This window comes from Capsicum annuum, chromosome 1, assembly GCF_002878395.1.
Source record: "Capsicum annuum cultivar UCD-10X-F1 chromosome 1, UCD10Xv1.1, whole genome shotgun sequence".
In the NCBI taxonomy this organism is placed as follows: Eukaryota; Viridiplantae; Streptophyta; class Magnoliopsida; order Solanales; family Solanaceae; genus Capsicum; species Capsicum annuum.
Genome location: NC_061111.1, coordinates 248,862,790 through 248,887,914, shown reverse-complemented (window position 1 = coordinate 248,887,914; position 25,125 = coordinate 248,862,790). Strand labels below are relative to the sequence as shown.

At 32.4% G+C, this 25,125-nt stretch overlaps 1 protein-coding gene and 2 long non-coding RNA genes across 3 annotated transcripts; 1 reads left to right on the top strand and 2 right to left on the bottom strand.

Annotated features, from left to right (window-relative positions):
• Positions 1–2,317: 2,317 nt before the first annotated feature.
• LOC124889490 lies at positions 2,318–3,917 on the bottom strand. The gene is made up of 2 exons (XR_007048522.1): positions 3,237–3,917; positions 2,318–3,090 (listed from the first exon to the last, which is right to left on the bottom strand). It is a non-coding gene; the product is annotated as an uncharacterized LOC124889490 (long non-coding RNA).
• Positions 3,918–4,479: 562 nt separating this feature from the next.
• On the top strand, positions 4,480–16,487 carry LOC107862827 (copal-8-ol diphosphate hydratase, chloroplastic-like). Its single transcript, XM_047413342.1, has 8 exons — positions 4,480–4,798; positions 5,764–5,947; positions 6,767–6,981; positions 7,883–8,003; positions 8,514–8,629; positions 9,414–9,640; positions 14,603–14,776; positions 16,284–16,487. Exons 1-8 carry the CDS (start codon positions 4,480–4,482, stop codon positions 16,485–16,487), a joined length of 1,560 nt encoding a protein of 519 aa, XP_047269298.1.
• A 1,772-nt stretch (positions 16,488–18,259) lies between these two features.
• LOC107850040 lies at positions 18,260–24,589 on the bottom strand. Its single transcript, XR_001668423.2, has 3 exons — positions 24,129–24,589; positions 22,375–22,437; positions 18,260–18,821 (listed from the first exon to the last, which is right to left on the bottom strand). It is a non-coding gene; the product is annotated as an uncharacterized LOC107850040 (long non-coding RNA).
• Positions 24,590–25,125: the final 536 nt, after the last annotated feature.

Here is a 25,125-nt window from a genome sequence, read left to right as displayed (position 1 = left end):
ACAGTTATTTCAAACATTCCACAATACCACAAGTTCTAAATTTGCCTACCCAAGCCTAGTATTTGCCTACCCAGCTTTTGATGGTCTTATCATGATACTACCGAATTCATGAGCATCTATCAATTAACTAAATCAAACAATACTAACTTTTTTATCAATTTCTCCATTCCCTTTCCAAATTCGTTTAATCACAAATAAGGTATCATTTCAACATGCAGTCCATAATCACAAAATTAATCACAGAATCGCAATAACAATAATTCATACCATGTTCAATTCAATGCATCAAGTAAAATAAATAATGAAATAAAAGGACTGAGGAAGTAGAATTAGACCTCAATAAATCAAATATGATTTTTTATGGTGATGAACTGACCGAAACCCGTCAAAATTCTCAACAACGAACTCGCAACACAAACAAAACCCCAAAATCTAAACTAACCCGAACGATTCGACTGACCCATTTCAATTTTTTATCATTTTCCGATGAAATTCGGCCGGAATAAGGTGAAACGACTCAAATTTTTGTGGATTCGATCGCTGTTTTACCGTTTGCGACGAGGAACTAATGTTTTCCGATGGGTTTGAACAGATGTGGGTCGGTTTTGACATGTTTCCGCCGGCGATGACCCTTTTTTCCAGCGACCTCCAGGCGAGGACTCGCTGGTCTACGATCTCTCTCTTTGTCTCCGATCTCTCTCCCCTCTTAAATCTCTCTCCCTTTTCTAGTGTGTAGTCGTTGATTTTCTCTCAATTCTGTGCGTGTATCGCATTTTTCTGTGTGTATGAATGACGGTGGTTGTCTGTGCTACTGTGTGCGTGTATGTGAATATGGTGATGGAGGAGTCCCTATATTCCAGTTATGTTCTGAGTATATATTCTCTTTCTGTTCCTGAATTCTGTTGGAGGAGGAAGAATAAAAAGTGAAGGGAGAGAACCTAGGGGTATAGGGGTATGTGGGGGTAGGATATGGAGTGGTGAGTAGGGGATGGTGTGGTGATGTGTTGTCCAAAATTGATAGGAGGAGTGGTTAATTTTATTACCAAAAGAATAGTTGGGGATTAGGTTTGTTAGTGTGTTTGTTATCTTTTTGTATTTTTGTGGGATATAATCATTTGGGTGAGGACATGTAGTAAGACAGGATAAAAATGGTAAAAATACTTTCGGGAAGAAATAAAATTACGTATCTGCATTAGTATTCATTTCGATACGAATCTAGATCAACATGCTGTGAATTTCGAATATCAAATTATTAAAAAAAAAAAATAGCATTATTCATTTGACATGCCACAAACTCTTTTCTTAAAAAAACATTAATTTGCAGGTAACATAACTGAGACAGATTCTGATCATTTATTAAACAACAATGAAGAGAAGAATATTCAGGTATTACGAAATTTAATTCCCTATTAGTTTGACTTTCTTCATGTTTGTAACAAAATATTCAGATCAGTTTTAATTTATTTGTGTAACCTTTTCTTAACCCCTAAAAAGAATATCTATTTTTTTGAACAACTCTTTAATTTTAACCTTCTATATAACAAGTTTAAAACCACATAATTAATAGTTCTTTTTTTTATAAAGAAAAAATTAGCAGTAATCGTACCAAACATACCTAAAAGCCTTATCTTGTTTGTTTCCTTTCTATCTTTAAGTGAAATATCAGAGTTTATTACTGAAATGGTCTCTCAATTATCCCAAATTACCAGTTAAAACTTACAATGCACTGGGTGTATACATCAAGCCGGCCAATACATGCATGACATATGTTTAAATTTAGAGTTTATGTTACTTAGCCATAATTAATTAACAAGTATTTTACTTAATCTAATCACTTAATCATGATATTGGTGTATAAATCGAGTTGACGTAAATTTTTAGTAAAGCTATGTTTCTTTGTGCTCTCTCAACAGAACAAATACTTATTTTGCCCTCTAATTTGTTAAGTAACATTTTGAATGCTATATCATAGTTTTCTTTTTAATGCAATTGTCACACCCCTTTTTCAACCGAAAAAAAAAGATTATGTATTGGGTTCGAAAGGGTTTTATTATGAAGTGACAAAAAATGAAAATTCTGTTCCGAAAAGGATTTTTTTATAATTAAATTCAGAGTCGTCACTTGGCATAATCCGGTGTGCCAAGTCACTTTTGGAAAATTCTTTTCGAAATGGTTTGACTCTTTAAAACTGGTTTGCGAACAGAGATTCCGGCTAAGGAATTCTGTTGACCGAGGGGAAGGTGTTAGGCACCCCTCGATCCCGTGGTTTGACCACGATCGCTTGGTGGAGCAATATCGGCTAATTTGACACTAAGAGTGTATAAACCACACAAAAACATACAAACCAATCAAACAAACAAACAAATCCAAAATTATAGTGTTCAGTCCAATTATTACAATCCAAAAATAGAAAAATGCGAAAAATATAAATCCTATTCTAAGCTAGTCCTAGACTAAGGTCCAATGCTTCACCCGATGCCTCGGGCCTTCATCTCGATCATCTTCCGCCAACATAGTACGTCGGGACATTTCCCGGTGAATAAATACAAATACCTCGAGGCATTCCCCGGCCAAATAAATACACTTTTCAAATGCGGCAAACAAGACATTCAACAAATATTTCAAACATTCCAATAATCCCCCCATTCTAAATTTACCTACTCGGCCTAATGTTTGTCTGCCCGCTCGACGACATATCACATTCAACATCAATCATAAATCAAAATACCATAATATTCACTTTTTACCAATTTTCGATCCCCGTCCCGATTCATTCTCAACCAATGATTAACACAACATCCAACACTTTTCAAAATCCGAAACCAACATCCAATACATACACCCAACGAAGATTCAAACTAAGCACACGAGTCATCCACAACAACAATCAATATTTTTGCTCAAAGTATTCAAAACCACACCATAAAATCACAACATTAACCAAAATTCGAGAAAATGAAAGAGCAAAGTTAAGAGATGGACCTTCAAAGAATCGATTTCGTAGATAATATAGAATTAAAGGAACCCGAATCCGAGACCCCGAATAGGAAAACCTCAACAGCTATGAAATCCAAGCTCGGTATCGAAGAACTGAGACACGAAACGGAATTCAATGAATGGGTTATGACAAACTGAAACCTAAATTCCTAAGCCAACAACGACTACCGATGAACTCGCGACAGAAATTGCCACAGCACAAACCCGAATCAAATTGCGAAGCAACAAGAAAACCGTACCGGAATTCGCATACCAGTCACAGTTTCAACCGTTTTCCAACGAACTTCACCGAAATCGGACTGAAATGGATCAAACTTGGTCGATTTTGTCTGATTATGGGGTCGAGCCGATGCTGTTTTGGTCGTAAACCGGGGCTAGTGATGTTTTTCGATGGCTTTGACCAGATTTGTAATGGCTTTGGCGCGTTTCCAACGAGATTGTCGCCAGAACAGTAACCGCCACTCTCTTCTCCCTCAATTTCAATCGCGGATCTCTCCCTCTCTCGCCGTCTCTCACTATGTGGCTATGTGTATCATGTGCGTGTATGAGTGTTTCTTGCCAGTGATTTTGTGTATGGTATTGGCAAGAAGAAAAGGGAAGAATCCCGTCAATTATGAGTGGGTGATTATGTCTCTTTTGCCGTGGATATTGTGCGTGTATATATGCTGTGAGGTGTGCTCTTGGAGCAAGAAAAGGAAAAAAGAATGGAGTCTAGGAGCCGAAAACCAAGAAAATGGAATTCCCTCTTAATGTGGGATCCCCCCTGTGTATATTTCTTTTGGCCAAGAAAAAGGAGGGGTCACGTGGGGTAGGGGTATGGTAGATAGGTAGAGGGTGGGGTGGTAAGGTTGTTAGGATTAGAATAAAGTTTGTTAGGATAAAATTAGGAATTTTTTGAATTTTTGTTATTTTTATATTTTTGTGGGGTATAATCACATGGGTGAGGGTATATAGTAAGGTAAGCTAAGATAAAAATTCAATTTTGGGAGGACAAAATTAGGTGTATACAGCAATAATTAAATAATTTATTTTTTTTTTGGTTATAAACATGACTTTACCATATATTATCGAATAGTTGAGTGACGATTGACTCTAAACATCACAAAAAGTACTACTTCATTTGTTAAATGAAATTGTATGAGTAAAGCACCTAGTACCCCTGAATTATGATCAAATTTGTTATGATACATTTCAATTTCACAGAGTTTCTATTATCCTGAATTAAATTTTAGCATATTTTTGTCATCCTTTTTAGCTGATGTGGACCCCATTTTATGTAATTAAAATACCACATCTGCACAAAAAGGTGACAAAAATATGCTAAAATTGAATTCGGAGGGAGGGTAGGAGGTTAATAGGACCATTGTAAATTTGACGTATATCGTAGCAACTTTGGCCATAATTCGAGTGGAGTGTGTCGTAGCAATTTTGGCCATAGATCGGGGTGATACTAGATGCTTATCTCAAATTATATATACATAAATGCAGATGAAGAATTTGAGTGAAGAGATCAAACATATGTTGAGTTCAATGGGAGATGGAAGGTCAAGTGTATCACCTTATGACACAGCTTGGGTTTCATTTATTCAAGATTATACTAATACTACTAATATTAATGGAATTATTACAAGTAAGAGGCCACTATTTCCATCTTGTCTTCAATGGATTGTTGACAATCAACTTGCTGATGGTTCATGGGGAGAAGAGCTTGTATTTTGCATATATGATAGGCTCTTGAACACGCTAGCATGTGTGGTTGCATTGACCTTATGGAACACTTGCCTTCCAAAAAGAAACAAAGGTGAACTTATAACTTATATATATATATATATGTATAATTTCTTCATCAATATAATATCTTGGGAAAAAGGGTAAAAATATCCTTTTAACTTTGCGATTTAGAGCGAATATATATAATCTCTGTTTAAGAAAGTGGTGCACATATGTCCTTTGACATATATACTTTCGTTGTCTAACAAATGATACATATATACACTTTTTGAGTGAATTAAACAAAATCTAAAATTATTTTTTTTAGTTAAAAATGTCGGGTGGGTTTAAAAAATTACCTCTCTTTTTTTTTTAACCTTGCTACAAAAAACTTAATCATTCTTTAATTCAAATCCTATCCAAACCTATTTTACGACTGAGTGGAAGAGGGATTGTCTTTCACTTTTTCATTTGGGTCGGATTTGGATAGGGAGGTAATTTTTTAAAGCCACATAACATTTTTGGAATCTAAAATTCAATTTGGAACTTTTTATATTCTGCTATTATAAGTTTGTTAATGAAATAGGATAAATATGCATCATTTATTAGACGATGAGGGTATATATACACACTTATAAACTAGAAACTTGTTCGCTTTAAATTGCAAAGTTGAGGGATATATTTACCCCCTTATGTCTTACATTTTATACTTATTTAATATATTTTTATTTGTTATTTCTTTCTATTTTATTTTAAGTTATATAATCAGACCTCTTCATAATAATATTTCACTATAACAATCATATTTTTTGTACATGGAACTGATCTTTCATGTATGTTGCGCCATATGTTAACAACATTTCGCTATAACAGTAAAAAAGTACGATCAAAATAAACAAAAATGTTATAAATAGGTTTAACCGTATAATATTGATATAAAAACAAATTTATACTACTATCAAATTATGTATAGGACATTTAGATTGATGAACTATCAAAAGAATTTGAATTTTTTTTTGTATTTTTTGGTTGACATGTTCCATTCTTGTTCTTTAGGAGTGATGTTTATCAAAGAGAACTTAAGAAAGCTAGAGACAGGAGAAATTGAAAACATGACTTGTGGATTTGAATTCGTGTTTCCTGCACTACTTGAGAAAGCTCAACAATTGGACATTGACATTCCATATGATGCACTTGTCTTAAAGGATATTTATGCAAGGAGAGAAGTAAAGTTTACAAGGTAAAATTATTACTACTACTCTTTTGTCATAATATGAAAATTTTCGAATTAACTTCTTGTCACGTTTGAGAGAAGGTGATCGATTCGGGATTCGACTTTTGACCTCGACCTCGACTACAATCTGAGACCACAAACTCGTGGGATTGGACTTCTGACCTCGATTAGGGGACCAAGTACTTCTGACCTGGGAACTAAGATTTGACCTCGACCCTGGATACAACTCCCAATCTCCATCTAGAATAACCTGATGCTCGATCTCGATCTGAGACTCGGGACCCAACTCCTAATTCCGATCTAGGACGAGACTCAACTCCTGAATCCCTACCCCGACCTAGGATGAGACCAGATTCCTAATCTAGCCCCTGGTACCGGGGACCCGAACCCTGATCCATCCTCGATTCAGAACCCGATGCTCAATCCCGAATTGGGACTCGGGACCTGTCTCGAGGTAGGCTAGGGTTGGGGCTCGAGGATTGGGGGTAGGTGGAGGCAAGCAGGTATAGGTGGGTGGATAGTGCAAGGGGGTGGGTTAACTTGGGAATGCGTGGTGTGTTTTCATTGATCTCTTTTTAAAAATAAAAATAAAAAAGTAGAGGTAGGGAAAGGAGTAATGAGGAAGAATCTTCACCAACAAGGTTTGAGAGTTCCGATAGCCAATCAATTGAACTACTAAGATTTCCTGTGTGTTTTCATTAATCCAAAAATATTTTTCCTTAAATTTTTAAGATAAACATATTTTTATTTATAAAAGTGAAAGGGTCTATTGGCAGATCAAGCGCTCTATACTCTGAATTTATTCATACATTTATAAATTTGCAGAATACCTAAAGATGTCATCCATACCATTCCAACAACAATGTTGTTTTCATTAGAAGGATTAAGGAACTTGGACTGGCCAAGGCTTTTGAAGCTTCAAATGGAGGATGGCTCATTCTTAACATGTCCTTCATCTACTGCCATTGCATTTATGGAAACAAATGATGATAAGTGCTTCAAATTTCTTAAAAATGTTGTTGAAAAGTGCAATGGAGGAGGTACAATATTCTTTTTGCCTAAATTAATTTATACATACTATTTTTTTTTTGTGCGCGCATACTACTATCACAATAATATATCCGGTGAAATTTCACAAAGTGTACGTAAACGGTACCACAACCTCATAGAGATAAAGAGGTTGCTTCCGAAAGAACCTCGGCGTAACTGAAGCAAATTAAAGTAGTAGTACACGTTATACCTGATTATATAAAAAAACATTGCACTATTACTGTATTTAACTCTCATCATTTTAATTTCTTTTCTTTTTTAATTCATTTAGAAAAGAATGTCTCTTTCTTTTTCTGCACAACTTTTTAATTATAATTTTTTTTTTTTCAAATAACATGTTTAAGACTATAAGATTGAAGGGTATATTTAAACATTCTAAATATATTTAATTTAAAATTATATAATTTTTTTTTAGGTGTTCTTAAATTTCATATCAAATAATGATGAAAAAAATATAGAGAAATTGAAAAGGAGGGATTTTATAGTTAATTTTTATAATTTTGCGTTGTTCAATAAGGTCTGCTCTAATTTAAAATTAAATTTTTATTTTTTTGTTGAAAAATGAGTGAAAGTTGAGTGATTTTATGATTAGAGCAAGTTTGATAATTTTACCAATAACTATACCATAAACTGAGTGACCTTCTTTTACACTATAAGCTCATAAAACAACTCATCTTTTAATGTACCACTAAGAAGGGTGGTGGAATGACTGATGTTTCTTCATTTTTAATCAAATAGCTTAGGTTCAAACTCTATAAATATGAATAATCCTACAATTAAATTTTGAATATCAAATAATTATATATATAAAAAATATTCTTTTAATGCAAGTGTAACAATAGATGACAAATTATAAATAAACTAATCAACCTTTTTCTTGTATATGTTTAGTGCCAGGTAGTTACCCAACTGATATACAAGCACGTCTTTGGGCAATTGATCGATTACAACGCCTAGGAATCTCTTATTATTTTGTGGAAGAAATAAAGAGCCTTTTAGATCATGTGTTCAGGTAAAGAAAAAATAAAAGTTTTATGGTACATGATTATAATAACGTAAGGCATGAATTTATTTGATGATCATAGGTTTTTATTTATATTGATACTTGACATGAAATATGATCTTGCTGGACATGGGGGATATATATTTAATTCTTTTTTATTTTCTGCACAGGATCGAAGTTAATGACAGGTCAAAAGTGTGTGTTCTTTTTAAGAAAAAAGTGTTTTTTTTTAAAACAATGTTGATTGAACATAAGTTTTCCGCAAAAGCACTTGTTTGAATTTTATTTTTTTTTGAAAAATTACTCTTAGAAACACTTTTTAAAAGCTTGATCAAACATTGATTTTTGTTCTGAAATGCTTTTTAATTTGATTAGCTAAATACAAATTATTTCACATAAAAATACTTTCTTGAAAATCACTTTTAAAAGTGAGATGATTCTAATAACTTAGGCCAAATAGGTGCTTTAATTTTGGAGCAATTTATGTGACAATTGTCTAATTTTGTTGCTGAGCCATAGATATTGGAACAAGGAGATTGGATTTTTTTCAGCAAGGAATTCAAACCTTTGTGATGTTGATAATACCTGCATGGCTATTAGGTTACTGAGGCTACATGGATTTGATGTTAGTCCAGGCAAGTCAAAGAAAAATAAGTACAATATATTCGCTCCGTCTCAGTTTATGTAGCGGTGTTGACCACAAAGTTTACGAAATCAAAAAGAAGGCTTTAGAAATTGTAGTCTAAAATGAATAATACTAGACATTTGTATGATTCAGGGGCGGCTCAAATAAATTCGTGGTCTAAGATTAAAATTGAACTAAGGCCTTAACTTTAAGAAAAATTAATTATTTTTATAAAATCTACTTTTAAAACTATATATTTCTTCTAATGATTCCTTTTTAATTAATAATATAATTAATATATTAATTTCTTGAGACATAGTACTCATGGACTAGATATATCAAACTCCTAAATTTCTTTATATACAAAATTAATTTTTTCTACAAATGACATTTAATATATTTTTTTTAAAATATGCAATCTATTATTTCTAGAAAAAAATGAGGCCCCTCAAATTTGGGGGCCTAAGGCGACCGCCTTTTTTTCCGACAAATGTATAGTATGAAACATCTCATTAAAGTTTGATTATTTTTGAAGGAAATATGACATTGGTTTTGGAAGAGACTAAAAAAAGGATAAATATGAAACATAAATTGGGACAGAGGGAATACATACTTATTAGTAAGTTCACAAAATTCTTAATTTTGACTAACCTTCTCCCTAGGAGAACCCATATTTTTGCTCCTTTGGTGACTTGAGGTTCAAGACTCGAGCCACAACCCTGAGATAAATGGAGGATGCTTATCATTTGAGCAATCCCGTCTTGGTGTTTAATTCAATTCCTTATTTGTCACAGATGTGCTAAACAAATTCAAAGATGGTGATCAATTCTTTTGCCTAAGAGGTGAATTGAACAAGTCACTAACAGCTATGCTTAATCTCTATAGATGTTCTCAAGCTTTATTCCCAGGAGAAAAGATTCTTGAAGAGGCAAAGAATTTTTCATACAATTTCTTGCAACAATGTCTTGCAAACAATCAATCCACAGACAAATGGGTTATAGCTAAGGACATCCCTGGGGAGGTAAAAGAAAAATATGAGTCTAATTTTCTAAGTTGCTCGAATTTTTCAAAAATGTGATGTATATTAGCATTGGCGGAGCCAGAATATTTATTGAGGGAGTTCAAAAGTCCGCCAGTACTGCATATCAGATCTTTTAAAAATAGTGCATTTTTAAAGGATTTGATATGAGTGTGACATCGTAGGAGAGTCTGAGCAATATGTACAGCTAAATTCTATATGATGTCATCAGTGTAAAAGAATTTATGCTAACAAACTACCTAAAAGATAACTATCAGTAATTGTTCAAAAAAAGTGGAATAAGTAGCCTGAAAAATAAGGTAGGTTACCTCTACGCTATAATATCGGGTGTTTGTGTTTCTTATCTGAACTATCACCAACTATTTATCAAAATACACATAAACTCTTAAAATTCTTTTTTCCTACCTAAAAGTTCATGCATTAAACTCAAACAATGGTTGAAGTGTTTTGATCACGCTATAATATCGGGTGTTTGAGTTTCCTACTTAAATGATCACCAACTATTCATCAAATACACATAAACTTTTAAAAATTCTTTTTTCCTACCAAAAAAATCATGCATTAAGCTCAAATAATTAATAATTGAGGTGTGTTTTGATAAATAGTTGATGATATATAATTCAATAGAAAACTCGCACACCTGAAAGTTCAGATATGAAAATAAAAAAATTGAAATATTTTAGATGTGTTTTTCACTCTTCTAAATATGTTGTTAAAATATTTGTTCATAGTTAAGATATGCACTAGAATTTCCATGGTACGCTAGTTTACCTAGGGTGGAATCTAGGATATACATAGATCAGTATGGTGGAGCAGATGAACTTTGGATTGGCAAGACAATATACAGGTATATTAATGTTTAGGTATATACACCCATATTCATGTTTTCACTTGCTAAATTATATACTCCTAAATTGCTCGGACTTTCTAAAAATGTTATGAGAAAAAAATTCGAAATATACCAACATTTTGACGAAAATTATTGTAACACGTTTCAACTTTGCGGAGGTCCTTTGAGGCCCCTAAAAAATTTTGTCGTATTTCTGTGGCATATATTTGCCCGCTATCACTACATGAATACACGCACACTGAGCGCGTAAGAGTCCGAAGTAGTCCAGCTAAGCAAATATATGCCACAGAAATACGGTAATAAATGATCTAGGGGGTCATAAGACCCCGCAAAGTTGAAACGTGTTACAATAATTTTCATCAAAGTTTAGGTATATTTCAGACCTTTTTCCAAATGTTATTGCATCCGTGTTGGATTCACTAAAAATATATTATTTTTGAAGGATTCCACACATTCATAAATATTTTTAAAGAATTTGCGCAACATTGTTGTAGTCAGTCATAAAATAAGATATGCCAATTGCTTATGTTTTGCCTGTGTAGAATGCCAGATGTGAGCAACAATGTTTATTTACAAGCTGCAAAACTAGATTACAACAGATGCCAAAGTCAACATAGATTTGAATGGGTGATTATGCAAGAGTATGCATGCACTTGAAACTATATCTTATAATTTCTAAACAAGGTGGAATACATCAATAATTTCTTAAATTTCGCATTAAATTTTATTTAGATACTCACATTACGATTTGTTTCAATTGACCGAGCACATAAATAGTACATGATAAATTATTGTTTCTATTAGACACTTCCAACTTTGATTTTCAAAAAAAATTGTGTGCATGTTCTCAAGCATGTGTTATGTAAATAAGTAAACCACATAAGATACACCGCATCTTTTAATTATACACATAGGTCTCAGTTTGAACAGACTTGAGTTTTACGACTTATTAAAGCTAATGTGTATAATTAAAGGAGGTGATATATTTTAAATGATTAACTTGTCTACTTAATTGATGTTTGAGAACAAAGTGTCAAATAGCTATGAACACTTTATCATGAGTTTAGGTGCTCAATTGAAAGTTGAAACAAACTATTGTTCAAGTTTCTAAATAAAATTGAATAGCAAGTTTAAGAGATTGTCAATGTATTCAGCCTTTAAACAATAAACTATCAAGCCCTTTAAGTTGCTATGACTCACTCCAACTTCACAGGGGTCCTATTACCCCCAAACTCAATTTTAGTGTATTTTTGTCACCCTTTTATGCTGACGTGGCACCTTTATTACATAAAATGTGGGCCGCGTTGAAGATGCCACGCCGGCTATAAAGGTTGACAAAAGATATCACGTCAGCTAAAAAGAATGACAAAAATACACTAAAATTTTAGTTTAGAAAAGTAATAAGACCCACACGAAATCGGCGTATGTAGTAGCAAATTTGATTATAATTCACGGAGGTACTAGACGTTTTACTCTTCTTTTTTTTTTTTAAATGTGCTCCATAACATGAATATAGGTGGTTTGAGAAGTGCAAGTTCCAACAATTTGGTATATCCAAAAAGGAAGTCCTAGTTTCATATTTCTTAGCTGCTGCAAGTATATTTGAGGTAGAGAAGTCAAGACAAAGGCTTGCATGGGCTAAATCTAGTATACTATGTAAGATGGTTACATCCTACTTCAACCAAGAGGCCACAACTTGGATCACTAGGAATAAATTGTTGATGGACTACAAGAATTCTAGTGAAATGAGCAGAAAAAAAGGGTATATATATATATATTTATCTCCATATTTGTCCTTTAAATAATTAGTTTATGCAGAGCCGGAATCAAAATTTCCACTTTATGATTCTTGATTTTAGAACAAATAATTACCGTGGCTCATAGCTATTCCCTTTGTTTCTCATTACTTGTCACAATTTTCTTTGAGAGAACACCCAATTACCCTGAACTATACCCAAAAGGGATATGACATACTTCAACTTAAAGGGGGTCCTATTACCCTCTGAACTAATTAAAAGTGTAATTTTGACACTCTTAGTACCTACGTGGCACATACGTGGCACAACACACTGAAGTGTTCATGTAGGCACACGTGTGTGCCACGTAGGCATTAAGGGTGTCAAAACTACACTTTTAATTAGTTCAGGGGGTAATAGGACCTCCTTTAAGTTGAGGTGTGTCCTAGCTTTTTTGGGTATAGTTCAGGGGGTAATTGGACATTTATTTTCTTTTTGAGAGTCTAATGATATAAACTTTGATCAATATTTTAAGATGTGTTTTTTCATCTTATTGATATGAGAAATATTGCAATTTATAATACTCTACCTAAAATATCGAACAAATTCAATCTAAGTTAGCTTTAAAAATTAGTCAAATTGACTTTTGAGAAGCGACATGTGACGACTATTTTGAAACAGAAGAAGCATGTTTTTGATTCAATATGTGTATATATTTGATGAATTTTGTTTTATTTTTGACATAAACACACTATTTAATCTAGATGGTCAGTTATTTAATCTAGCATTGACAAATTAATTTTTTGTTGTAGTAATGAAACAAAAGATATCCTGGTTCTCAATAATCTTCATCAGTTTTTGGACCAACTAGGAAAAGAAACTTATGAAGACTCAGGCAAAGACATCCATCACCAACTACACAATGTTGTGAGTATAGAAGGGTCCTTTTTAATGATCTTATTCTCATTTGATTCATCTTTTACTTTATTCATTGAAATAAGCATATAGTACGCCTTAAACTATAACTAAAGTTGCTAAGATACATTTCAACTTAAAATAGGTTCTATTACCTCTTTGAACTCAATTTTAACATATTTTGACACCCTTTTGTGTTGAAATGTCAATTTTTATTATATAAAAATGAGGCTCACGTCAGCTAAAAAGGTGTCACGTCAGCTAAAAAGGATGACACAAATACATTAAATTGAGTTTGGGAGGGGGGGGGGGGAGGAGGAGGTGTAATTGAACCTCTGTAAAGTTGAAGTGTGTCATAGCAAATTGAATCATTCGACGAAACTAAATGTTTTACTCTTATTCATTTATTGCCGGTTCTACAAAACTTTTAAAATATGCTTCTTTTGAAAAGTATTTTTTTTGTCATAATGTGCTGCTTTAAGAGAGAAACAATTTGTGTTGTGTTAATTAATTTGAGAAACACTTATCCAAGATTAAATCAACCATTTATGCTCGGCCAAAATTTCAAAAGTATTTCTGGGAAAAGAACTATTTTTTTTTCAGCTTCTACTATTACTGAAAAAATCATTTCTACCTTAATTAAAATAAACGCTTTTTGTTAAAAGAAAATACTTTTAACTTCCTAGAAGTTTTGCCTTGCATGCTATTAATTACAAACTCTCTTGATTTCAGTTTATATGACGTTATTCCTATTTTGAGAGTCAAACGAGTTTTTTTTTCTTATCACAACTTTTTCATGCAACTTTAAATATATTATAATATTAGTTGTTATGACTTAGAATACTTTTTGATGTAGTTTCCAAATATATAGATTTTATTTCAAAAAAGTTAAAAGATTATATATATAAATTCATGGTTAAAATATTAAAAAGTTTGAATTTTGATATCCGAATGACGATATCAAAGAGAGAGAAGTACAATTAAGGTAGAGAATTGAACTTTAACTGATAAAAGAAAGTTTCAGATAATCAATCAATGGAACTACTAAGATTTCTCTCCTATGCCCAACATCAAAATGATCATCATATTATTATGAGTAAATCATCTAATATCCCCAAACTATGGCTAAATTTGCTACGACACACTCCAACTTCACCGGGATTCTATTACCCCATGAATTAAATTTTAGCGTATATTTTTGTCAATTTTTTTAGCTGACGTGGCACCTTTTGTCAACCTTTTTAGCTGACATGACACCTTTGACGTGGATCCCATTTTATGTAATAAAGTTGCTACTTCAGCATAAAAGGATGACAAAAATACGCTAAAATTAAATTCTGAGAGTAATATAACTCCTGTGAAGTTAGAAAGTGTCATAACAATTTTAGTCATAGTTTGAAGGTACTGAATGCTTATCTCATAGTTTTTTTCTTTTGAATGTAGTGGAAAAAGTGGTTGAGGTCATTGATGGAGGAAAATATTATTACAAGCCAAGAAGGAGCAGAGTTGCTAGTGCACACAATTAATCTTTCGGCTGGCCATATGACATGTGATGAGATACTATCCAAGCACACCAATGAAGTATGTAGTATGCTTAATGATCTCCAAAAGGACCAGGTTAGAAGTTAGAACCCCTCATATATCATAACCTTTCATGTTTTTTTCGATCGAGTTCATCATACGAGATTGCCTAGTGTAATTTATTTCTGTAGTTGTATATGATTTGGGGTTTATTATATCGAAATGGAGTTTATCCAATATGCACTCCAAAATAGCATATGAAAATTCCCTTATCGTTAAAAAAAAAAAAAAAGGCATAATATATAAACAGACATTAGAACTTGATCTCAACTGGTAAGTAAGCACTATATAACTTCGAGTATGCATATTTAGACACCTCAATTAGGTCTCAACTAGCAAATAAATACTTAAACTCGAGTCCATTGTGTCTCGCGGACACCCAACTCTGACATGGCACATAAAATTTGACAGTGTCTAGATGATCATTGTGTAAGTTGGAGTGCTCAACTAACACAATGAAGACGAGTTAGAGTGTTTACATGTGAATACTTAAAAATAGAGTATTTATTTGCCAATGTAGACCAAGTTTAAGTGCTAATTTTGATCCCAATAAAAAAATAAGTTGCTGTCAAACAACTATACATAATATCTATGCAGCCACTTAAAAAAATAAAGAAGAAAAAGGAAACATTTTCAAAGTACCCATTTAAAAAAATTCATGATGTGTCATATACATGGTGAAAGATACCGGACATTAGGTTGGATATAAAAATGCTCTTTATAAAATTTTAAATGGTATAACGTATTAATGTGGATGTTAATATAAAATTAGTTATTAACGTGACTACATGTCGAAGTGTCGTATTACTTAGTTATAAAATTAGTTTATTGTTTTTGGAGTTTATTGATGTCTTGTTATTTCGGATAAATCGATTATACTATTATTTTTGTAGTGATTTTGTTATGTTTTTATCTATTGTTTTGGTACTATCTAGTTCCTTGTATCCTATTACGCCTGTCTTTGTCTTGAGCCTGGAGTACATCGAAAACAACCTATCTATCTCATATTTGAGGTAGAAGTATGGACTGCATACACTCTATCTCATATTGGAGTAACTGGTAAAGTTGCTGCCATGTGGAGAAACTGGTAAAGTTGCTGCCATGTGACCAGGAGGTCACGGGTTCAAGCTTTGGAAACAGCCACTGGCAGAAATGCAAGGTAAGGCTACGTACGATACACCCTTGTGGTGGGCCCTTCCCCGGACACCGCATATAGTGATAGTTTTAGTGCATCGAACTGCCCTTTTACACTCTATCATCCCCAGACACTATTTTGTGAATAATATGTTCTTCTTCTTGTTGTTGTTAATGTGACGAGCTACTTATTTTTTTCTTGCACCAGATTTAAGTTTTTCTCAAATATTCTAGTTTATGAGATATATAAGCATGGTTGAGTTATCTTCAAATTCCAAAAATTAATTTTATAACTTAAGTGCACTTGAGTAAAAATTGAACGATTCATATGTGAATTAAACAATTTCTTTTTATACATAGCTTTCTAACTCCTCTATTCTTTATCTAAATTTAAAAACAATAATGTTAGGGGACTGGAAGCTCAAAGACCACAGACATTGAATTCCCCATGCAAGCCCTTGTAAAGTTGGTGTTCACTAACAACTCAGGCAGCAGTAATCAAGACATTAATCAAACATATTTTGCAGTTGTTAAGACTTTCTATTACGCTGCACATGTTAGTGAGGAAGTACTCAATCATCACATATCCAAAGTGCTTTTTCAGCAAGCCTAGTAACATTCTTATGTGTACACCTTAATGTAATTCTGAAATAACATGGTGTTTTCTCTCTTTAATTTCTTATACTTAATTTCTAATTGCCATTGTCAATTTGAAACATATCTTGTAATGCTTATTATGATCAAATTAAATTTGAGACATATCTTACAATACGAATTTGATCGGTTACTTCAGTAAATATTTAATTTTCTTTTGATTTGGAAAAATCGTCCGAGTAGTAGTCGGTATTTTTGGACCTGATTGATAGAAAAGCATCTATTTTTAGTAGTGTCTATCAGTAGGAGAGTCACATATGCCAACTATGTATTTGACTGACCTACTCTTTTGTGATGTCCCGAATAGAGAGAGGTCTGAAGAGGGCGAGTCAAACTGAATTGATAGGCTTCTAAGTTGGCTATGAAGGATGAAGTGTACATGACACAATAGCATGGACGCCGCACCCTTGCCAACTATGCATGTATTTGGCCTACTTTTTTGTGAGGCAAGTCAAGCTGAACTAGTAGACTTCTAATCTGGCAAGCTTTTGAAAATGAGGTGCATACGACAGCTTCGGTGAATCTCATATAGAAATGGGAGAAGAAGGTATTTTATATAAGCATAACTTAAGTTCACATGGTATGTGCATTTTTTGGACTCGATGTGGTGTACACCGACACAAAACTCGCACATATAGGCTCAAAGCGGACAATACATGTCATGGACTTGGGTCATAAAAAATATGTCATCAGAGTTTGTACCTCCTCAATACGATCGTAAGGCGAACCTCAACGAGGACACCGAGTCCATACGAGGGGGGTATGTGATGCCACTAATGGAGGGTGGGTCAAGTACGATTGTTAAGGGTCGTTTGGTTGGAAAACAAGCTATCCGGGGATTATTAATTCCGGAATTAGTTATCTCACTATCAAGAAGGGATAAAAATAACACTACAATCACGGGATAAATTATTTCATGCATTTTGTCCCAATCAAACATGAGATAAACTCATTTTTAAACGAATTCCACATAGGATGAGAGAGGAAAGTAAAGAGTTCTATAAAACATAACTTAAGTTCACATGATACGCACACTTTTGATGCTCAATGTGACGTACACCGAATGACAAATCCGGGAGGCCGGGGACTAGGCACAAAGCGAGGGACTTTGGTCATGGCGTCTTTTTACTTTGCTTCCTACTTATTTTACTTTTTAAGTCTTAATAGTCTAATTGATCAAACTTTTACAATTTGCTTATTTTTATAAGACTTTCTTTTTTTTGATCAGAAGTGCTTTTCAAAAATTACTTTTGCAGAGAGAAGCTTATGCTACTTTGAAAAATACTTTTGTCAATTTTGGAACAATAATTTGTGCTTGGTCAAGGTTGCAAAGGTGGTTCCAAACTACTTTTTAGCTTTTGAAAAACAACTTCACTACTACTCAAAATATTTATTTTTTTTTCTTAATAGCTTGTTCAAACACCTGAACTCTCTAAAATAAACAATTTTTAAAAGAAAATAAGCCCTTCTAGAAGCTCGGCCAAATAAACTACTATAATACCTTTATAACGTCCGCTACACTCTACCTTCTTAAGACTCCATTAATGTATTTAATCTGGGTATGTTGTACACACCTATGATATAAAAATGATGAAGGATTCGTGGGTCAGTATTTGGATTAAAGCCTACTGCAAATACTTGGAAAGTTATGGTTACTACCCTTATGCTTTAGTTGAATGAATCCACAAGGTTCTGCCAAATTTGCTCAGGGATGACTGTGCTTTGGCATCATTTAAAAGAAAAAAGCCTTCCTTTATTCAACTTTGACCAACAAATGTTTGTAGAGAAAAGAAAAATACTAAATAAAGTACCTCGCTACACTAAAGTTTTCGCTATGTGCAAGGTTTGGGGAAGAGGTAGACTACAAGGATCTATTAAACGTAGTCTTACCCTGCATTTCTGCACGGCTTCCATCTGTGACCAGCTGGTTACATAACAACAACTTTACTAATTACGCCAAAGCTTCAGAATAAGGATACTTATCCAGAAAAAATGAATGGATAAAAAATACCATGGGCAAGCAGGCTTACATTTAGAGAATTCTATTTTATTCCATAGCTTACCTATGGTCCACACTTGCCAGTGGTCTTATATCCTTGAAATCTTGCCAGCAGCAATATATTCCCTTCCTGCTACAGGTCCTACATATTCCCTTCTTGCTATATCAGTCCAAGAGGATATATATACCTGTTTAAACAGAGCAAATACAACACCATAAAAGATTCCCTCCCTGCTTTGCCTTTGCATTCAACAAAGACCACAGAGAAAACACTTCCTTGTGGCCATAGAACTTCTGTAATTCGAAAAAACCTAAAATATCAGTCTTCACATTTTACACTCCAAATCAACATTTTTCAAGTTGTATTCATTATCCAAACACACTTGAATTTCCAAATATCATTTTTCAAAATTTTTCCAGATATTATTTTTCTCCACTCGAATTTCAAAAAGTTTAAGTGGAAACAATTACACATAATATGCATGTTTCTTCACTGTAAAATAAACTAATGAATGCCCCCAGCATAAGACCAAGTATAACTCAAATCTCACAACAGAATTGCCACCCATAACTTCCATTTCGATGATGATTTTGGAGATAAAATCTGCGGAATGACAGCATTACATGTTTAAACCACAGATTAAGAAATATGTGAGATTGTAAATTTTAATCTTCCAGCGTGTTTAGCCAAAAGAGAGTTGCTAGAAGATATCAATACTGCACTGAAACATCTAACTACCATATTTCAAATTGGGAGAAGCCTCAAATATGCCACGGGACTATCAGAAATGGCCTATCCATGCCATCGCCTTATAAAACTGGTTCATCCATGCCATTACTTTTTAACGGTGGTTTTCTAAAAGACTGTTTTGCCACATGGCCTCTTATTAGAGGTCCACGTCATTTTTTTAAATTTTTAGTTTTGATCCATTAAGAAGAATTCACTCACACCCAACCTATCACCTTAACCGACTTTAATATTACTCTTAATTTTAACCCTAGATTTAAACATATATATAATCATTTATTTTTCGAACATAAAATTTACACACTTGAATACTACGTTTAAAATAATATAGATTAGAATAATTAATAATTTAAAATGACAAATGAATAAATTGTGATTAAAAATTAATTTATTTTGACTCTCGAAATCTGAATATCATCACATAATTTAGGACGAAAAGAATACCACATAAATGAAAGACCACAACTTTTAATTAGGAACAATACCTAAAAATTCTTTCTAAATTTGAATTATAAGTTTTATAATTGAATTATTGATAGTCTAATTTGGCTATTTGATAGCCTTTATACGCTTTAACGTGAACGAGACGTAGAGCATAACTTTTTTCTGCGTGGGTGGATTCTTTAATATACACATTAAAGATCCATTAATATACACATAAATAGTGTCTGCGTGAGTAGGTACCAAACAACACTAAAAAATATGTGAACTGAAAACACCCTACATACCTAGATGGTGGTCTTTTATTTATTTTATATTTTTTTAAGCTCTAACACGCCAAAAAATAAATTATACTTTACGTCTCGTCCACGTTAAAGAGTATAAAGGCTACCAAATAGCCAAGTCTACGACATAATTAAGACTACCAATAATTCAATTATACAACTTATAATCCAAATTTAGAAGGAATTTTTAGGTATTCTTCCTAATTAAAAGTTGTGGTCCTTCATGTATGTGGTATTCTCTTCGTCTTAAATTATGTGATGATGTTCGGATTTCGAGAGTCAAAACAAATTATTTTTTAATCACAATTTATTCATTTGCTATTTTAAATTATTAATTATTCTAACCTATATTATTTTAAACGTAGTATTCAAGTGTGTAAATTTCATGTTCGAAGACTAAATGATTATATATACGTTTAAATCTAGAGTCAAAATTAAGAGTAATATTAAAGTGGATTAAGGTGATAGGTTGGGTGTGGGTGAATTCTTCTTAATGGATCAAAACTTAAAAAAAAAAAAAATTAAAAAATGACGTGGACCTCTAATAAGAAGCCACGTGGCAAAGCAATTTTTTTGAAAACCACCGTGAAAAAGTAATGACATGAATGAACCGATTTTATAACGGCGATGGCATGAATGAGCCCAACTTTTAACGGATGGCATAAATAAGCCATTTCTAATAGTTCAGTGGCATATTTGAGCCTTTTCCCTTTCAAATTTAATTCAAATATTACATGGCAACAATTTTTCAAGGCTAAAAATCTACGTTTATGCCTTTACCATTTTCAGTCTTGAGAGTTCAGAGGGCAGGCACTGCAACCAGGTGAAAAGAAAGCCTGTTGGTCAGCATCTTTTCACAGGTACGGCAACACTTTTGGAGAGTTCAAACAACAGAGGTTCAAATACAAACAATCATCCTTTTTCAAAGTTCCATTACATTTTCAAAACATCATACTTGTGTCCACAAGGTATTGCTAAGGTATGCTATTGTTGTTGTTGTCGTCGTATAGCTTGTCTCATTATTGAACTCTATGACCAGTTAAAGAGTATAAATCTGGAAATATCTATACACCCTGAGTCAACATTAATAATCTCCAAAACATTGTTTAGGCATTAGTTTAATGAAAATTACTGCAATCCCAATAGAAATGCGTGTTAGGAAGCAGATCATTTTAAACCAATTTTCTCTAAATCTGCATTCCATAACAGATACATTAGACTGTCTAAACTTGACGCTAACAGTATCACCAGAAATAAAAGATCAAATCTTTATAATATTGCTGCTCAATCCATCAGATATGTGTAACAGTGTAGCATTAAATCACAGAAGGCATCGGTAAAATCATGGAGGGGCTGGCAACTGATAATCCTATAAGAAAGAATTATCTTACATGCTTCTCAAATCACCAAATATGATTCTTCCCTGTTTATTTCATACTAGTTTAGTCCCACGTGCCTCGCACGTGTAACTTTTAAATATTTAAAATTAGATGATTTTATCTGATATGAAGGATTTTAATGAAGTGCAAAAAGTTCAAAACATATATTTTATTGAACGCATATATATATATTTTACCACCAGAAGTTTCAAGTGGTTAATAAATTTAATATACTGTAGATGTAGTTTAATTTAGCCAACCTCGTGCTTCATATGTCCTGCCAAATAGACTCAAGGATTGTATTGGACGTTTAATTTTTACTTCATTCATAAATCTTTTGGAGAAAAGTTTATCAACTCTTCCGTAGTGTGAATACTTTTGGAGAAATCCTAACACATTAATCGAAGCATAATGCCTAATATCTTTAACTTACCTTGGTGGCAACATCTATCAATCATTACTTCTTAATTCGAGTAATGTTAAATATATATGAGATGAAACAAATTTAACCAAGAGAGAAATTATTCTCATATAATAATGAATATTCTCAATTCCACCTTTCAAAATATTATTAAAAATAAACTAATCTCAAAGGTGAGTTTAATTCAGCCAAACCTCGTGCTTCGTATGTCCTGCCAAATAGACTCGAAGAGACTCAAGGATTGTATTATACGTTGAATTTTTACTTCATTCTTGAATACTTTTGGAGAAATGCTTATCAACTCTTTCATACTGTGAATACTTTTGGAGAAACGTTCGGTCGTTCTTTTCTTTGTCTCTTGTTGTGGCTCTTTGTCCGCTATTGTATTTTTCTACGGCCAGATTTAATTATGCTTTTCATCATACTAATTTTTTTCTTATGCAAAGTTGGATAAACTACACATCATATCATAAAAGAAGATAAAGAAAAGATCGTTAAATGAAAAGAAAAAGAATAAATAGCTACAATAATTTATATCATTCAAAACTAAAATTTCTCACGTGAAATTACTCACCTTTCAAATTTCGAATCATCAACTGTCTATATATATTATCACCATCATCCATCTTCAATATACCTACAAATCAATGCACCTTAAAGTAAATTAAATATTACAAAAATATTTCTTGACGTAAAAAATAATTCTAAAATAAACAATAAAGAATGATCTAAGATCAAAAGTAATTTTTTTTATTTTTCATATGTTCATTGAAGATGCTATTGTATTGTTGTAGAAGAATTCTCAATTTATAGAAGTCCAAAACTTTTTCAGAAAAATTATCTAAATATGACAAATTTATATTTTTTCTCCATAAATAACTATCAACTTTAAAAAAATAAGAATTTCAAAAATAATAAACTACTACAAATAGACATAGACATTTAAAAGGAGCAAAAAAAATTAAAAGTTGAGACTAAAAAGAAAAATTTAAATTTATTATCGTATAAAAAGTAAAATAAATATCATTCTAACTAATTATGTCAATATAAAGACGTTAAAATAAAATAAAACATTCCCTGTTCTCTCTTAACATAAGTTATTATTTCTTTATATTTCATTATGAATTATTTTTTTCTTTGTCCACTCTTTTTTTGAATCTGATTTTCCCTAAAATTTCAAGTGTTTTACACACGTATGGTGTTAAATATTAGGAGTTTAGTAGTTTTCTTTTCTTATTCTTCTTATCTTAACATTTGTTTGTTACCATATATTTAAGGATTTTTAATTTTTTTTATATATATTTTAGGATTCAATATTATAGTTAATATTATTAAAATAATTAAATAATAATTTAAGTAAATAGAAAAAAGACGATTTTATCTATCATAAAATATTTTTATGAAGAATAAAAAATTTAAATCACTTTTTTAGGTCTTCACATTTTTAATATATTATATTAGAGATTATAAATAGATTATAGATAACCGTGATTAAAAGGAAGTCACTAATCGCCTCAAAATTGTCAAATCTCACTTTCAGAATTTATTACTCAGCTAATGAAAACTGCTGATGAAATACTCTTTACTTGTGACACTTTGTCACGAGAGTCGGTTTGACTAATTTTCGAAGCTGAATTGAATTCGATTAATTTAATATAGTAAATTTTAATTTAAACGTTTGAAAACTATACTAAAATACTATAAGCTGTCATCCTTATCATAATACTACAGTAACGTACTCTCTTTATCCCATTTTACACATCTCAAATTGGAATGACACAGTTTTTAGAAAAATAATAAATAACATGGCTAGTTTATCATAGTAAATTTATTAAATGATATTTATATTTTAATTTAAAGAAAAAGTAATTAATGCAAAGGAGAAAATATGAAAAAAAAAAATTATTTTGTCTTGATAAGTAAAAAAGGACAAGTAAAATGAAACACCAAATTCAAAAATTTAGGATGGATAAAATGGGACGAAGAAAATAAAAGTGAATACAAATTTAGGACGAATAAAATAAAACGAAGGAAGTAAAAGTGAATACATATACATATGATTTATGGACCACAAATTTCAAAAGTCTTTCTCATATTTCTTAAAATGTTGTGACTAATCAAATTATGTCATACAAATTGAGACATAGGGACCATATATGTGTTCTAGCAGTCAAATTACACGCTCAACCAATCTACTCAAATCCAAGGAAATCCAATCTCAACAATAACAATAATTACAAAGCACATAAACATACACATAACAATAATAATAACAATAATTACAAAGCAAATACACATACAAAAAAATAATAATAGCTCAAATCAAACCTGAAGATCGATGTCGAACGAATCTGATTCAGCTGAAATCAATGGAAAAAATACTTAAATTCACAGCGGTCTCCAATTCAGTTGATGCAAGGCAGGACTCAAATTCCTCCGCAATAACGTCGCCGCCGTAGTCTCCGCCGCAGACCGTCGTCATTGCCGGCGCCGGTGCCGGCGCCGGCACTAGAGAATGAGTCCCGACCTGCACCAAGCGAATTAGAGGCGGCTGCAAAAAACGTATATGCAGAAGAGTTATGGTTGTTAGAGGGAGAAAAAGATGCTGTTTATAGATTAAATGAACGAACAGGATGATGCCACGTTATAGGAAAATAGATTTTGTTTTCCCTGCAAAACTTGGAAAAGAAAAAAAAAGGAATGCTGAGTGAGAAAAAGGGATTTAGATTTGGTATGAAAATTTGTTCTAGCTAAGCGGCGCTAACTAACGTCACATGTGACGCGTGAACTTAGCACTAACATATTGAATGTAATTTTATAGCTTCTTTTCTTTATGAAAATTATAATTTTATTTGATTATAAATATAAATTAAAATTATTTAAAATTTTATGAAAAAAATAAATTTTACTTATATCATAGCCAAATATATTTTTCTATTAAAATGAAATAATTTTTCAAAGGAAAAAAAAAACATTTCCATGGCCAAAACGGCTACTTAGTCTAGCATCGTAACTTGTGGGGTAATTCGGACCCACGACCAAGAATTATGCAAAGCTTTCACAAGTCATCTACTATCACTATAAATCATAACGGTGTCAAACGGACCGATTAAAATCGATTTGAATCGGTCCATATAATTAAATCGATCCGATTTAATTTGGTTCGGTAAGTCCAAGAGTTTTAGGGGTTCGAATTTTGATCTGGTTAAGTTTTTTATTTGGGCTCGATTAATTCGATCCGAACCCAACTCAATTTGGGCCCGTCGGTTAACCTATCCGACCCGATTCGGTTAAGTTTTTTTTTTTTTTTTAATTCAGAATTTCA